This window comes from Hippoglossus stenolepis, chromosome 15, assembly GCF_022539355.2.
Source record: "Hippoglossus stenolepis isolate QCI-W04-F060 chromosome 15, HSTE1.2, whole genome shotgun sequence".
Classification (NCBI taxonomy): Eukaryota; Metazoa; Chordata; class Actinopteri; order Pleuronectiformes; family Pleuronectidae; genus Hippoglossus; species Hippoglossus stenolepis.
In genome coordinates, this window is record NC_061497.1 from 19,541,376 (window position 1) to 19,556,978 (window position 15,603).

General features: G+C 41.8%; 1 protein-coding gene across 9 annotated transcripts; it reads right to left on the reverse strand.

Annotated features, from left to right (window-relative positions):
• Nucleotide 1: 1 nt before the first annotated feature.
• arfip2b (ADP-ribosylation factor interacting protein 2b) lies at nt 2–15,252 on the reverse strand. Of its 9 annotated transcripts, none has more exons than XM_035178605.2 (10): nt 14,964–15,252; nt 12,058–12,168; nt 9,187–9,243; nt 6,840–6,948; nt 4,977–5,063; nt 4,488–4,603; nt 4,172–4,393; nt 3,827–3,984; nt 3,139–3,313; nt 2–3,001 (listed from the first exon to the last, which is right to left on the reverse strand). In XM_035178605.2, the coding sequence occupies exons 2-10, from the start codon at nt 12,154–12,156 to the stop codon at nt 2,846–2,848; spliced, it is 1,179 nt and encodes a 392-aa protein (XP_035034496.1). In that variant the 5' UTR covers nt 12,157–12,168; nt 14,964–15,252; the 3' UTR covers nt 2–2,845. The 9 variants fall into 9 exon arrangements, with proteins under 9 accessions (XP_035034496.1, XP_035034495.1, XP_035034497.1 ...); XM_035178604.2 differs by having other exon boundaries at nt 14,954–15,252; XM_035178606.2 differs by lacking the exon at nt 4,977–5,063 and adding an exon at nt 6,347–6,403 and having other exon boundaries at nt 14,954–15,252.
• Nucleotides 15,253–15,603: the final 351 nt, after the last annotated feature.

Genomic DNA, 15,603 nt, shown 5'->3' on the forward strand with positions numbered 1-15,603 from the left:
ATCACTTGAAAACGTGTATTTTTTATTTTTTGTTCCCTCGGGGTGAGTTGGGACTGTTCAGGTCTGAGTGAGGAATGAAGGCAGAGTACTACATCAATCCATGACACAACTTCATTTATCACTTTAAATACCATTATGTGCAATCATGTACAACACACCAGCTCAACCTAGAAAATATTGATTGTACACAAATAAAATATCTCATTTCATAAATCTTCATTTTGGTGTGAGGGAGAGGAATTTCAAAGGGGCGGGTCTGGAAAATAACAAGAGTCACATTTTGTTAATATTGCTGAGTGACGGTCGAACAGACCAGGAGCTGGGAAACTGCAACTTTAGCCAAAAAGTGTCAAGAGAGATTTTTTTTTAAAAGCCACAATAAAATACACCCAGTTGACGAAAGAATTCAGAAAACACAAGCAGAGAAACACATCTTAGGATCCACTTTTGATGAAATTCAATCCATTTCCCTCCATCACTTTCCTGCACCGACACTTTGGATCCGTCTGCCATGCAAATACCGAGGAGACAAGGAGCTGGAGGACTGGTGCTAAACACAGAATGGTACAACATTCATTGCACTGAATAATCGTCATTTGAAGGAAACTCAATTCCATGAGCTCAGAATGTCTTTTCTCTTTCGGTGTAGATCAATTCCAGATTTGGATATTCTGTGTGTTGCCTTGAACTTCATTTACTCATAAACATTAAAAGTAATTCGCAAAAATCAGAAGTTCCGACAGATTAACACATATGATGAACATAATAAATACAGTGACATAAAACATTCTGTATTACGCAGCGATTCCGTCTCTAAACTGTCAACAATTCATGATTGTTTGCTATTATCTTACTACAGCAATGTTTTAGTCACAGGAGATAAAACGAAATGTAGAATCATTAGTGTGACAATCACCATCTAGAATGAGTTTCTGTTGAAATGTTAGCGTTAGTGATCGTGGAGCTACAGGAATCTTCAGTGTGAAGAAAAGGTAAACAAACATATATATATTCTGAAAGGTATGATTCTAGATGAGAGCTCAACAGGATGGGCTATAAAAAACAGCTAATATGAGCATTTCTTTGTTTGCTGATATGAAAACTTATTTTTTCAGAATTAGCCATAATGAAAAGACGTTCATTTCTGATTATATTTTACGCAAAAAAAAAAGGGTTAATTTTCAAGTTTAGGTTCAACATATTTGGTTGTAATTGTAATATAGTTTATGGTTAAACTGTAAAATATCAAGCCTCAATTACATTTATTTATATCACAATTTTTACACCACAATTAGCAGGTATACACAGGTTTTTAAATGCTGGTAAACCCCTTTAATTGCCAATAAAAGGAGTTTGTCTTTGTTTCTTTTCCCCCAGTGCGTCATGTTCTAATGTCAGTTCACCCTGGTGTCACATTTCAGTCACTGCCGATCAGAGCCGATTAAAACCTGAGTCGACTGCAGAGTCATTTGAGCCGGGAGTAAAGGCCGATTAAATCCATATTCATAGTGAGTGTAACTGTGGAAAATGGGCTTTAATTGAGTTTGATATCAACATCTTAGGAATCACCGCTAAGTTTTGTAAACATATATATATATATATATTTATATAGACCCAATCAATATATTAGTATTGGAAATGTTTTACTTCCTAACATAGGCATTGACATTTGCCTCTAAAAATCCACATCGTCAGGCTCTGGCCTTGATATTACTGCAAGATCTCATTAACTCAAAAGACAAACTTAAAAAACACAAAAAGATAATTATGCATCTATGTAAAACCAAAGAAAATGTACAGTCCTCCTTTTAAACAATTCAATAATGAAGTGACTCCATCAAACCTAAACAGAAACGTATACCCATCTCTACATGTCACCTGCCCATCACGTCTCCATCAGGCCATGTCGTCATGACAACACGTCCCTCATGTCAAATTAAATACAATTTTCAAAGATACTGTATGAGTGTAATTATTTTCAGGTTAAAATGCGTAATATTTCTGATAGTTACAGACTAAACACTGCAGCACTCGCAGTCTACACACCAGCACACACTGCTCTAACATGATCCTGTCCTGCACTCTGACCAATAACAACTGAAATGATTAGAAAATAAAGAGATGACAGTCAAATTTAACAAATACTAAACAGTTTTTTAGGCTACAAATGATCATATAATAATATTTCAAAAGTGAAACAGGACTTGGTTAGAATATCTGCACATTTCCTTTCCAGTGTGACACACAAATCCCCTTCGTGTGTACGTTGATTTGTTTCTCATATACAAGGAGGCACACGAGGAGGGGGATGACGGTTTGGAAGAGTTTTGATGCCTTCGCGTTGTGTTGGATGATTTGAGCTGTTTTTCCTCGACTCGTCTGTCTCTGGTTCTGCGTGATGTGGGGTTGAATTTGAACTCAGCACTTGAGGAGTACAACAATAGCCATCAAAATGACTAACACAAGCGTACAGCAAAGTAGTGTTGATAGGAGGGGGTTAAGGTAAGTGGGTAAGAGGGGGAGGAGGAGATGAACAGTTTCTCTGGGAACAAAAGCACAAGGAGAAGGTTAAAGTGAGACAAGGAAGTCGGGACGAGAGGCACTAGAAGCCCCCTTACTGTTTATGGAACTGGCCGCGCTATTTCCTGCTGTTTTAAGACCATTCACCAATAATACCCTGTAATTCATCAGTCCAGTCATCCAGGCACACGCTCCTCTTCATTCTTCATCCACCCAGTTTTCTGCATGTCTCTCTCTGTAGTGGTCCTCTGTAAGTTGGGGGGTTTCAACAGGTTAACAGGTGGAGGTGGTCAATCGGAGGCTGAAGGAGGCCCAGCAGGCGCTCTCATTGCTCCTCTAACCAGGAGGGCTTGTCGGCCCCTGGGGGCCTCAACTTTATGTTGAACTGCTTCAGCGTTTGCTCCAGCTGCTGCTGGTTGCCAGCGAAGTACGCGGAGATGGCGTTATGAAAGAGCAGGAGCTGCTTATGCATCACCTTCACCTGAGAGACAGACAAGAGAGTTTTGGAAGTTATATTTGTGTGTGTTGTACCACAAAGAAAAGTTTAAGTTATCTTGGATGTATTTTCTTTACTTTGTGGGCTGATGATCCCAATGGAGGCCTAACCCCCTAACTCACCTTATTCTCCTCCAGGAACTTGAGTTTAATGATGACGTCTGAGCGGAGGCGTTCATACTTTTCCTTATGCACGTGGTACTGCTGCTGAGCAGCATCTATACGTGCCATGGCTACGGCGTCTCTCGGACCCAGACTCAGCTCCTCCAGGTCCGACCGGTAGGCATCAAACTCCAGTCTGTTAAGAGAAGCAGAGAACACGTTAAAACACAGTTTTAAGAAAAAGAGGAAACAAAGATCCAGGATGAATAATGATTTTCATGATTAAGAAATAGCTTTCTGTTTGGTCCTTTTATAAAAATAGAATTCTTGATATATTTTGAGTTGTTATGCTTTATTCTCAATTTGCCTGACTGACATATTGAGCCTACTTGTGGGAGACAGAAACACGTCATTTTCATCCTTTAAGCTGATATAATCTCCACCTGTCTGATGTTGGGTGCTGAGCAGGTCATGTGCAGTAGGCTTTTAGAGCTTTTATGCTAAAAACTGTTAAAAATGACAGAGTAATGTAGAGTGAAGCTGTGAAGCTGTGGATCAGAGAACTAGCCTCATGACTTTGAGCAACGCCTTTGACTCTGTCACATTGTTTTCACAGGTTACAGGATAATATCAACCTGTGTTTCGTGTTTTGTCTAAATCTCTTTGCTCATCCTCTCCACTTGGCTCGTAACCGGCTGCATGTCCTTACCTGGCATTTTCATACATCTTGATAGTCATCAGGGTGTCGTCCATGGTCTTGTTGACAAGTGTGTTGATGCTCGACACGAAGAAGTTAACGGCACCGAGTAGAGTCTCCCCATTCTTACACAGCAACTTCTGAGTCTCTGCGTTGAAGCCAAACTCATCCTGCAAAGAAAAACACAGCTTTAACACAAACAATAGAACACAAATGGTGCGAAAAGCTGTTTAAATAAACCAAATGTTTACTGGATTCAATGAAAGTCAATACACCCTCCTCGTTTTATTTTTAAAGCCTCTAAATATTAGGACAGCTGATATAAAAAAAAAACGTGATTAAATTTTGAAGCCTCACTCGTAGCTCTGGAGATTTCTGGCTGAGGTCAGCGAACGTGTCGCCCAGCGCGTGCTGCGTCTGCACCATGTTGTAGAAGTGGTTGGTCAGCGCTCGGGCCAATCGCAGCAAATTCTCATATTTCCTTTTAGTGTCTCTCAGCACCTCGATCTGGGCCTCGAGCTCCAGGTCCACAGTCCGGGATCCCCGACCGAAACGCTCCGAGATCATCTGCTTTGTGCACTGAACACAAGACACAGGAGCATCAGTCACACGAAGCGATTCATCCAGATGGTCCTCACAGACACAGAAATATAAATCATCATGAAGCTCTGACCTTGTATGTGTTGTAACCCCACTTCTTCACTGTTTCTAGTTTTTCCACAGCCACACCGCGGGTCATTTCGTCTGCCGTCATCGACGAGCTGCTGCTGCTGTGGTGCATGTTGGGACCTGAGAAGAGAAGAGATCAAAATGAAAAAACACAAAGAACATGGTGAACATAATGAGACAAAGATTAACCCCAGAAAAAGGGAAATAAAAAGTGTTTAAGTTCCGTTCGGCTTTCAGTGAAGACAAAGAGTCTACATCTGCTTTCTTACAACCCACATCCATCACCACGATCTCGTTAACCACCATGAAGCATGCAGAATTAGTAGCAAGAATATGCAGAGAATTAAAGTGACAGGAAATACTGAGGGAAACAACCTTGAAAATACAACAAACTGCAGATTTCTTTTAAAGTCACTGCTAAATGACCTGGTTTATCAATACAGAGGCTTTTGGATGTTTCAACATGTAACTTCACACTTTCCTTCTCCAGTACCTTGGTATTCATGTGGCGGGCTGGCTAAATGGCAGATGACAGAACTGTTTGGGGGAACACTACCTCGCCTGGCCTTCATACGCAGGTCTGAGAGAGTAGATGGGTGGTTGTTGCAGGGGAGGGTTCGGATAAATCGGGGTGTGAATCAGGGGAGGGAGTGGGATTTACATTTTTGTTTTTCAAATAATGGGAATTTTCAGGATTTCGGGTTCAAAACATGAAGCAATTAATCAAGTTGAACGAGCGAGCCAGAAATGGAAAGATAACGTAGGAGGAAGTTTGCGGGGAAGAGGAGGGAAGATGCAGAAAAGAAGTAAGACAACAAAAGGGTGAGGAGGACGAGGAGGAACGTGTGGGAGGGAATTGTGATAGAGAGGTGGAGGACAAAGATAGACAAGATGAAAAGACAACGTTTAGTGCATGACAATCAGTGAACAATGCAGACGAATGAGTAATGGTGAAGACGGGGGCAGTTTGAAATGCAGTGGTGTTAAACAGTGTGATGCTAAATAAACTGGATTAGTCTTCTATTGAATAATATATAAAAATTATAAATACATGGGAGGAGGCTTTTAAAATCCAAAAGTTTACTAAAGTTTTTGCAATAACATCTTACTTTTACTAGTTGATATTCAAGGTGATAAAAAACAAACACATTAATGAAGACGGTTTCTTCATTGCTACAGAGACGTTTGAGATATTCTGTGAAAAACAAAAGTTAAGACCCTCTGAAGGACGAGCAAAAGCAACCAGCCAGTGAAATAAGAGGAATAACTTGTGAAGCAAAAGTTGTGTTAGAAAAATACCGACAATAACCAAGAAAAAGAGCACCAGGCAAAAACAAGTACCCCGACCTTTCTCCACCGAAAGACACAGTTTGATAAAGACGGACAGAGCAGCAGTTTCCCAGTTATCTAAAGAGACTCACTCCGTATAAAGAACTTCTTTCCAAAATGAGATATCCATCATGTGAAATTTGTAGTTAAGAGTAAAAAAGTTCTTGCTTACAAAACCAACAGTTACTGAGAAGTCTAGATCAGAGGTTCACAGTGTTTCCTGTGGTGCTGTAAATTAACCTGCTGTAACTGATTCTGTCACTAATCTCCTGTAATAACCTCACGTGGAGGCAGAAAATCTGAAAGCTGATGACTGTTTGCATGGTTTTATCTTAAGTTTAACCAGTATGTTTGAGCTTTTGGAACAATTATGGCCAAATTATGATGATTGATTTCAGGAAATCATCTCACGATCCTCCTTGTGTGTCGTTTGGGAACCACTGGTCTAGATTCTATAAAGATCCTGCATCACCACAAATGGTTCTTATCACATTTTGGATGTGAGCTCTGCATTATTAGTGTCTATGGAGCTACCTAATCCTGTAACTGGGATCCTTTTGTTAAACTCTGCATTGTAGTGCACAGCTGGCCCTGAGAGAGAGAGAGAGAGAGAGAGAGAGAGAGAGAGAGAGAGAGAGAGAGAGAGAGAGAGAGAGAAAAAAATCAGGCATGTACAGGGGACTGATATTTATAAGTGTGTGAAATTTGGTGCAGATCCAAATATGGTTTCATAAGGGGACAGTTGGCAGAGGTATGCACTCTACTGGCTTTCCTCCTGCTGTATCCCATACCTGCACGTAGAAAAATGTGACTTGAGTGAGACGAACCATTTTCAGATACAGTGAGGGAGAGAAATCAGCACAATTTGACCACCAATAACCACAAATTCACAACAGCGTGATTTCGGAGGAAGCTGATTGGAGGCCCGAGGAGTCAAAAACTCTCAGAGATGGAGCATAAAGTCAACAGTAGACGTCAATAGAGAAGATTTTAGAAATGAGGGGATGGAGACGCAGCGGGACTCTACCTTTGATTGAGCTGGTGGGGATGATACCCTCCGCTGTTCCTCCATACCCCCCTGACACGATGCTCGTCTCGTTCAGGTTGGGACCCGACACCATCACCTGCTGCAGGTCCTGCAAAGTTTTAACGGCCACATAGAAACAATAAAAGAAGAACAAAAGGGAAGGGTTCGGGGGTTGGGGTGGGGGATATATAAACATTATGGCTCGAGTGTCACATTCAGTCAGTGGAGACAATGTAAGTTAGAGGTTTAGTCACTAGAGGGGGACAGACACTGCTGAGTTAATGAAGGTTAGTGAGAACACAGCCTCCAGGCGTTGTCTAACTTCTTCTACTTATCTAGGTGCCAGCAGGAAAAAACACTTGTAGGAAAGACATAAAAAAACACCAATGATTAACCACACGGAGAATCTGCAGCCGTGATGCTGCTGAGAGCAAACAAGAAGACTTCTATAGCACAGAGTCGAACCCGAGCAGTGACTTCACTGATCTAAACAGCAGGAAACGCTGGAGCAAACTAGTTTCCCCTTCCAAAGCAATCCCCGTCCCAGGCTTCAGCGTGGCTCTGGATCAAGAGGGGAACTGTGTTACCAGCCCCATGATGCAACTTGTGTGTTTTCTTTAATTAAACGCGCTGTTTTCTTTTGTCTGCCTTCCTGCTTGTGTATCATCTGGTAAAGAGAAGAACATTCATGGGGGGGATTTATGGAAAAAAGGAATATCTGGCCCAAACAGATTTCTCACTCTGGCACAGCCTTAAGTTTCCTATAACAAATGTTCTACTCCTGCCTGTGCCACGAGCAAACAGGGCTCAATACTCCACGTTGTCCAATCGGAAAATGAAATGGGAGCATTTCTGAAATCTTGGGCTGGGTCTGTGCAGTAAGATTGTGACAAGAAAACTACAGAAGAAAAGCTCTAGAGGGGAAGTGGCCATTTCCCTGTTGTAAACAAACACGAAGACTATATTTTTGTGTAATCTACAGCTGCTGTGATTTGTGCTGTTAGAGGTCAAACGGCACCAACAGAGGGAAATGAGCATGAAGAATTTCTACAGATGTATAAAAGCTTTGCTTCGGGGCCTTTTCTGCTTGTTGAGACATAACTAACACTTATGGTGAACTTTCACAACACAAACACAGTTTTTATAACTGAAACATAACTGACACACAAAAGAACAGAACACGTGAAGCCCATCAACATTACAGCATTAGGACATGATGAGTATTAGTTTGCCACCTTTAAAACTCGCTAAATTAAAAGGGATCACACTCAGGCTACATCCAAACTAATACGTTTTAGTTTTAAAACCTATTTGAAATTATCTCCGTCCATGCTAACGCACCTGAACATGCATATTTCATGACCATTCACGTACCCTGGACATGCGTGTGCTAAACAGGAAGCAGATTGTCTACACTGCAGTCGGTTGCTTTTACTACGCTGTTGCTTTGTGTAGTGAGCATAAGCCAGAAAAAACAACGATGGCAGCTACATACTGATTTCTCTACGTTTGGTTTGCGCTGCTGGGTCTAATTACAAGTTCAAAGCTATATTTGGAATTGCTGCACCATTCACAGACATCTGACTCGTCCAATATTATTGGACCACAGTGTTCTCTATCGCCACCTACTGGCACGGCATGCTGGTTTGTAGTCATACTTATGTTCTTGTCTGGACGGAAATATTGTGTCGAATGAATGTCATGTGGAGGGGAAAATATTAGCTAAAAAACTATCTGTAGTGTAGAAAAGGCTTGAAGGTCTGTTTTTCTCTGTCTGCACTAAAACACAACTCAAACTAAAATGGGGCCAGCATCTCTTTTTTTAAGTGCTGGGAAACTCTGGAGTGGTGTGACTGCCACTGGACGGTAGATGTAAACACAACAGGGATGCATTTTGTAACTAAAACGTAGTGGTGTGGATGCAGCCTCACACGTCACCCAGGTGAACACACACAAACACACACACACACACACACAGATTCTAGGCTATGTTAGCTCACTCGAGACAACACAAGCTAGATGGTTCTGAATCTAATGTACGAATGCAGACAGATTTTCATGTTGTGTTCTAAGTGTTAGCCATCAGCTATTTTGTTAACACCCGTTACTTTGAGGGAGTCTCTCAAAACATGTTTGGGAGACTCCCTGCAGCTGAAGTTAGTAGGAGCACAACTCAAGCCGCACAGTGGTTTGTAATAAAAAAGGAAGTATCTGACATTTCGTGAAATAAACCAATGTCGCGATACGAGGCAATTTAATGCCGCATTAAGTCAAACCACTGAGCGTTGCTACACAACGACATAACATTGCACAAACACACACACAAACGCACAAATGGCCTGCTCACCCTGGTGCCTCTGGAGCTCCCTACTTTCTCATCTAAGCTCCACTGCAGATTTGCAGCCTGCACAGAGATGGAGGGAGGGAGGAAGGGAGGGGAGGGGAGGAGAAGGTTGACAAACACAACACGAACAAAACAAAAAAAGACAAAAAAAAGACAAAAAGAAATAAAATCCATGTCTGAGGTCATGAAACAAGATAGAACGATGTCAAAAGAAATCCCAGAAATAAATCATTGTGATGTCCACACAGCAGGGATGTAAGACGGAGAGCAGTGATGGGTCGGAGCAGGGTTCATCTGTTAGCGTGTTCGGCCTGGCGTGTTGTAGCTCACCACTTCTCCATTTCTAATTTGTTACTCAGAGCTTTGTCCTGATATTCTTCCATCACTGTCTGGACAAAAGACTCCACTGATTCTACATTCAACTGTAAATAAATCATCTATTCATGTATAGACATTAAAAGTGTCATCGACATTAAATGGGAAAAACAAAAGAAGAAACTGTGGCACACTCCAATTTCAACACAAACCTCAAATCTGAGCCAAACTCCTGGTGGCACACTTTGATTGTCAGGACAGCAAATGCCAATTACAGTTGGTTGTGCTAGTAGCAGCCAATTAAAGTAACAGTGCCCATTTCTGCTGCCAACAATAACTGTTTTTAAAATCGAACCTCACGCAAAGAAAGTTATTTTACTCTCGTCTCTTTCATTCAGTGTCTATCCCTTTATTTTAGAGGCCTTCCTAGTGTTGTGGCATCTGTTCAGTGTGGGAGAAAACTGACGCAACCACTGATCCCTCCCTGGACACTCTGTTGACACAGCGCCTGGTCCCTAAGATCATGGAAAGTACAGCACCTTTACGTCATCATAAAATAATCCGGCTGTCATATTAGAGCGAGGTTTGCTAGGTAGTTTTGCCTGTTTTGGTGCAGATGTTGTACAATAAACAGAATCCTACAGCAGCTATGTTTTTGATATTTCATAAAACAATCTAATTCTAACAAAACAAAGGGGGAGTATCACCTCTGAGAAACTGTGTGAAACCATATAAACGTCTCAAAATGCTGTTAAATTGCTAAAAGGCACCAGTGATCCACTCTGATGCATCGGCTGCCTTTGCCAGGACGGTGTTGGCAGTCGATTCTCTGTGACACTGTCAAGCTGCCAGTCAGCGTCCATGCTCTGATACAAGCGTCGTAAACCTGAAAGGCTTCTGCTCGCCCTTCACCTGTCAAGCTGCACCTCTACGTGCACGAGCAACAGAAACCCCTGCAGCTGTAAACCAAGTGCTGCAGAGCAGATATCTATCTGATTTCCGAGGGCTTTCACCCAAGGACAAAGCACAGCCAGTTTCAGATTAATTGCGGAGTTGCTATGACAACTGGTTGATATCCAGCACTAAACAGTGAAGCCAGACGAGACGCTGCCAGTAAACAGAGACTTTTTAACTGTACAAGCCGCGACAAATGGAGTGTTTGCATCACAATGCAAACTTGGTGAAGAGATAGTCTTTCTCTTACAACATGAGGAGCCACGCATACTTTGGTGAGCAAATAACAATTAACTGCTCGAGCTTCCACCAGGATCTTGGGTCTGTTTGTATAACAAGGTGCGTCTGAGGATGTAGGAAAAAGAACAGCCAGTGACGCCTCGCTTACTCTGCATCTCACTGTTATTTCATCCTAACCGACGATGACACCCCTGAGGAGGGTGGAGACAAAAAGTATCGGAGCCCACAAAAGATTATTCCTCATATGAATAGTTCCAACCTGGAGAGCAACATCTACCTGAGAATTAAGCTTCTTAGTTTGACACTAGTGTTGAGGTGAACCAAACTCACTGGAGGTGTTTCTGCATTTCTGCAAACACCGAACATGAGGCCACTTGAGCTGTTAATGGGAACAACTGGTTCCCAAGGAGACATCTGAACTCCGACACCTGATTTCCCACTGGGATCCGTCCCCACAGTTGTAGTTAACCAAGCTAAGGAACACGAGGACTTCAAGTAGTGTGTGAAAGGCAGTACATGATATAATAACAGTGAGAAATATGTTACTTAACAGAAAGGGACTGGAATACAGTTTAAGATTATTCTTAAGGTAAGATAAGGCAGGGTGAGATAAAAACAGTAAGTGACACACAGACTCCATTTACGACACAGAACGAGGACTAATTTGTTCTGTACATTTACCACAGAGTGGTACTGTGGTGTGAAAGGAGTCAGCTGACTCGGCTTATCTTGTGATAGCCGAGAACAAAACCCAGAACCATTATGTCAACTTCCAACAACTGAAGGAACGCAGTTATCCTTCCCACCATGATAACTCATGACACTACAGCTGGCTCATATATGTCAGATTGATTTTCTTCATGTGCTCTCACAGCGTGACCCTCAGGGAAAATACTGCGTCTTTGAATAAATCATCAAGTTGAGAAGCTCCTTAGGAGAAAGATTTAAATAAACACACAGAATAGATATTTAGGATCCTGATGAAAGATCAGACATCGTAAGATTTCATAAAAAATTATTACACTAAAACTGATGATAAACAAATCCTTAAAATGTATATATAAACTAAACAAACTTCAAAATTACACCATTGCTGCTTTAAAAACACTTGTATACGAGTGATCAAACAGCTGTGAAAGGGGCAACAGGCCTAATGTGGTGTTTCTTTAACTAAGTAAATAAATACGATTCTGAGATTAGTCTTTTGTTTGCTCAAGGTCTTTTTTCAGAGTGTCTTTTGTTGGCCTGGGATCGATTGTGCATAAACTCAAACAGTTTGCACATTGATTCCTTGAGTAATAGCTTTAAATAGGTAAACAGCAGCTGTGCCGGGTCGTCTGAACACGTCCCACCTCAGTGACCCACCTGTTCAAGGCTGTCGTCTTCTGTTAGTGTCCCTGTGTCCCCGTTACTGTTGATAGGAATCTCCATTGTGGCAGCTTTACTCATAATGCTTTCTGTCATAATGCACTGGTCCTGGGGGAAAAGGGAGAGAGAGAGAGAGAGAGTGTGGATACAACAAACTGCTGCATGTAAATAAAGTGAAAAGGGTAGCGATGGAAAAACAGTGAGGCTTTAATGCTGCTTTGAAGAGGAGAGACCAAAGAGCGTAGTCAAAACAGACCAATCATTAGGCAGATGGGGATATAATTGCCGTAAACAAGCGGGGAGGTGGTTTTCAAAGAGCAAGGCTACCGCTCGGCAGAGAAACAACACACCTATGAAAAGCCCGCCACAATGAGCCGTCTTCGAGTGGCCACTCTGTTCTGCTCAAATGAAGGGCCGCACGTTAGCAGCAGCCACTCGCTGCACAAGACCAGACACAACTAAATGTTTCATCAATATTATCTGGTCATTTCTAATAGGTCGGCCGGATTTGCCCAGATATATATAACAACATGTCTGGCGAGCTGGAGCATTGCTGCTACTTGTGGTTTGGACTTGAGTAACAGATGCACCGCTTAATGAATTCACTCCCACAAAAACTTAGGAGGGGTCGATATGGGCTGCATGCGAGACCGGAGGAATTCTTATCACAGTTTTCACATTGCAGAGCACGATGGAGGTTTAACAAGTAAATAGGACACATGGAGAAACTCTCACAAATACAGCAGCAATATGCAAAGAGAGAGATTTACAAAATCTAATAATACAGCAGATGTTTTGTGGACAACAGAAAATGCCTGGAAACTGTAGATGGAGATGATGCATGTTTTTTATCATGAAGAACAATCAGCTGCTGTTCTGAAAATGTAACATGCTTGTTATTGCCATTTGATGACTGGTTACAATGGTTTGTTCCCTGATCTGCTGTGGACTGTGGGAGCTTTAAAATCACTGCACTCATTAGGACAGGATTTGGACTGACTCTGACTCGCTTCTCGTGTTTGCAGCAGTTTACTCAACTGCATGTGGGAAACTAAACAGTGTGGTCTGGTCTGGAGGGTAAAAGAAAGAAATGCATCAGTGACAAAGCAGTGCTTTCTCCTCCAGCCTCTGATTATCATCTACATAAATGAATCCATTACATTATTTAATCAGCAGATGGGCCACCGTGTCATTATGATTATTCTGTTCTTATTTGAAAAATAAATTCTGATCGCAGATCTTCAAGAAATATAAATTATATGTAGCATTTATTAGAAACAGGATTTGCAAGAGACAAATATGCACCATACCAGAATTTATACGTTTACGTAGAAGGAGTGTGAGGAAAGTAAAGTAAGACAAGAAATTAACTGGTTTTAGTTTTTAAAGCTTGGTGCCAGCACATGACTCACAGAAATGTCAACATATAAGACGGGTTTACGACAGTTAGGGCAGTTGCTGGCATCCCTATTGTTACCTGGAGGGATAAGGCTTGTTTACATTTCCTCTGACCTCAGCTAAGGCTGTGTCCCTATTGGAAACGCACACGTTGCCATGCCCTGTCCACTTCCTGATAAATGACACGTCTCTGTTGACTCTAGACATCTTAGGACTGATGTCCTTCCCTTGGCCAACAACACTCAAACACAAAAACCCTCGTCTGACTCCGCTCACTACGGAGCCTTTTGATATTCAAATTTGCTAAACGTCCACATTAATTGAGTTAAACTGAATTGCAGCTTATTGGTTTGTCATTGACGCTGAGTAAAGCGGTTTTACCAGAAACTTCCACAGACCAAACAACCAAATTCTGCTGCTTTGCATAACACTGCACCTGAAACACGGCCTTTCACCTGGCTTCAGTTTCCAGTCCTCAGTAAGAGGCTCAACCCGGAGTCTCATCTCTTAATGAAGTCACTGAGTCAACGTGAGATGTGAAGGGATGAGGCTGATTATTAACAGTCCACTATAAGTTATGTGTGTAGCCTCCATTAATAACAGACAATGTGCTGCATCAGAGGAAAAGAACAACGTGATATTACATAATAATGCATCGTATAGTTTACTTTTATCAGAGTTAGACGTTTAACTTTATATCACAATCCTAGGGTTGGAGGATATGGCCAAACACAACATGACGATAAAAACAAATCTTATCTGCTATCATCACAATTAATATAACAATATTATTTATTTGGGGTTTAAAGGCTTTTTGGATTTTTGCTGAATGACAATAACAGCTAAATATGTAATAAATCTGAGGTAAATCAATAACGTGTGTTATATATCTTCAGTGTGTTTGCACAAAGAATTAAAACTAGTTGTTTTATTGCTACTGATGGAAACTACATTGTGATCATCCATGATGTTGTTTTACTGCCCAGCCCTGCACGATGCTAATAATAAACAAATCCTAATAAACCTGAAATGTATTGCACATGTTAAAGAATCATAATAAAAGGAATAGTATTGAACTTAAAGTGAAGTAACCGGGTTGAAGGCTGGTGGCTGTCACCGCTCCTGGTTCCACTGGGAGCTGACAGGTGCACCAGCACAGGTGAACTGTTTCCCCCCCCCCCCACAGAAGGAGACGCCTGCTCGGGGATCAGCGCATCCAACACACACCGAGGGATCCACATGGCAGCAAAACACAACTTAACACAATCTCCATATTTCTAAGAACGTGTAAATACATGTTAAATACAGATCGGTCGGTTCCCGAGAGGAAAACCGGGCCCGTTTCCAGCTGTTCCCAGAGCAGCTGGTGGGGGAAAATGGAGAGAATTTGCGGCTCCACGGTTTTAAAAAAACCAGCTGATTTACGGTGATAAACACTCAGAGTCCGGACCGGGGACAGAGAGCAGCGCTGCCGGTGACACGCGGTGTGACTTACGGTGACTTACGGTGAGCTGGGTCCCGTGTCTGCAGCGGAGCCGTCCGGGGGGAAGCTAGCGAGGAAGCTAACTGAGGAGCTAACGGTGCATCCCGGTCCGTGCGCGGCTCACAGGAGACCGACGTGTCCCTCGTTTCTCAGTCCGCCGGCAGACAAAATCAACTAAATAAATAGTTAATAGTGTTTTTTTAATAACATGGCGACGGGGGAGTTTTAATTCCCGCTGTGTTTGTCCCGGACGCCTCGAAAATAATCCTCTATCTTCTGTCTGTCGGAGCGGGGAGGAACGTTTGACGGAACTGACGACACGGTGGGACTCATTTAACAGACGCACTCCGCTACGAAGAACGTCTATGTAGAAGGCGATGGATCGCTCCTCACAAGAAAACAGTGTTAATCTGTCAAATTCATTTTTTAGTATTTAGTGTTTTTATTATTATAAAGTTGTTTTCTTTTGTATTTATACATGTGTTTAATTATTTACTTGTATTTAAGAACGTTAACATCTCACTTGTTTATTTAATTACTAATTATTTACTTCATTTTACTTTGTGTAGCATTTTTCTAAAACACAGTTACAAAATGCTTTACATGATGAAAAGTGGATAATTGAAGGAAAACAATGGAACAAATTAAAAGCAGTTTAAAGA

Excerpts from the sequence above, each read along its gene's own strand:
- arfip2b (XM_035178605.2), bottom strand. The coding sequence starts at position 12,156 with ATGACAGAAAGCATTATGAGTAAAGCTGCCACAATGGAGATTCCTATC. Across the intron at positions 6,949-9,186 it reads GGAGCTCCAGAGGCACCAGG|GACCTGCAGCAGGTGATGGT; the intron begins GTGAGCAGGCCA and ends AAAACTTTGCAG. Across the intron at positions 3,314-3,826 it reads AAGATGTATGAAAATGCCAG|ACTGGAGTTTGATGCCTACC; the intron begins GTAAGGACATGC and ends TTCTCTTAACAG.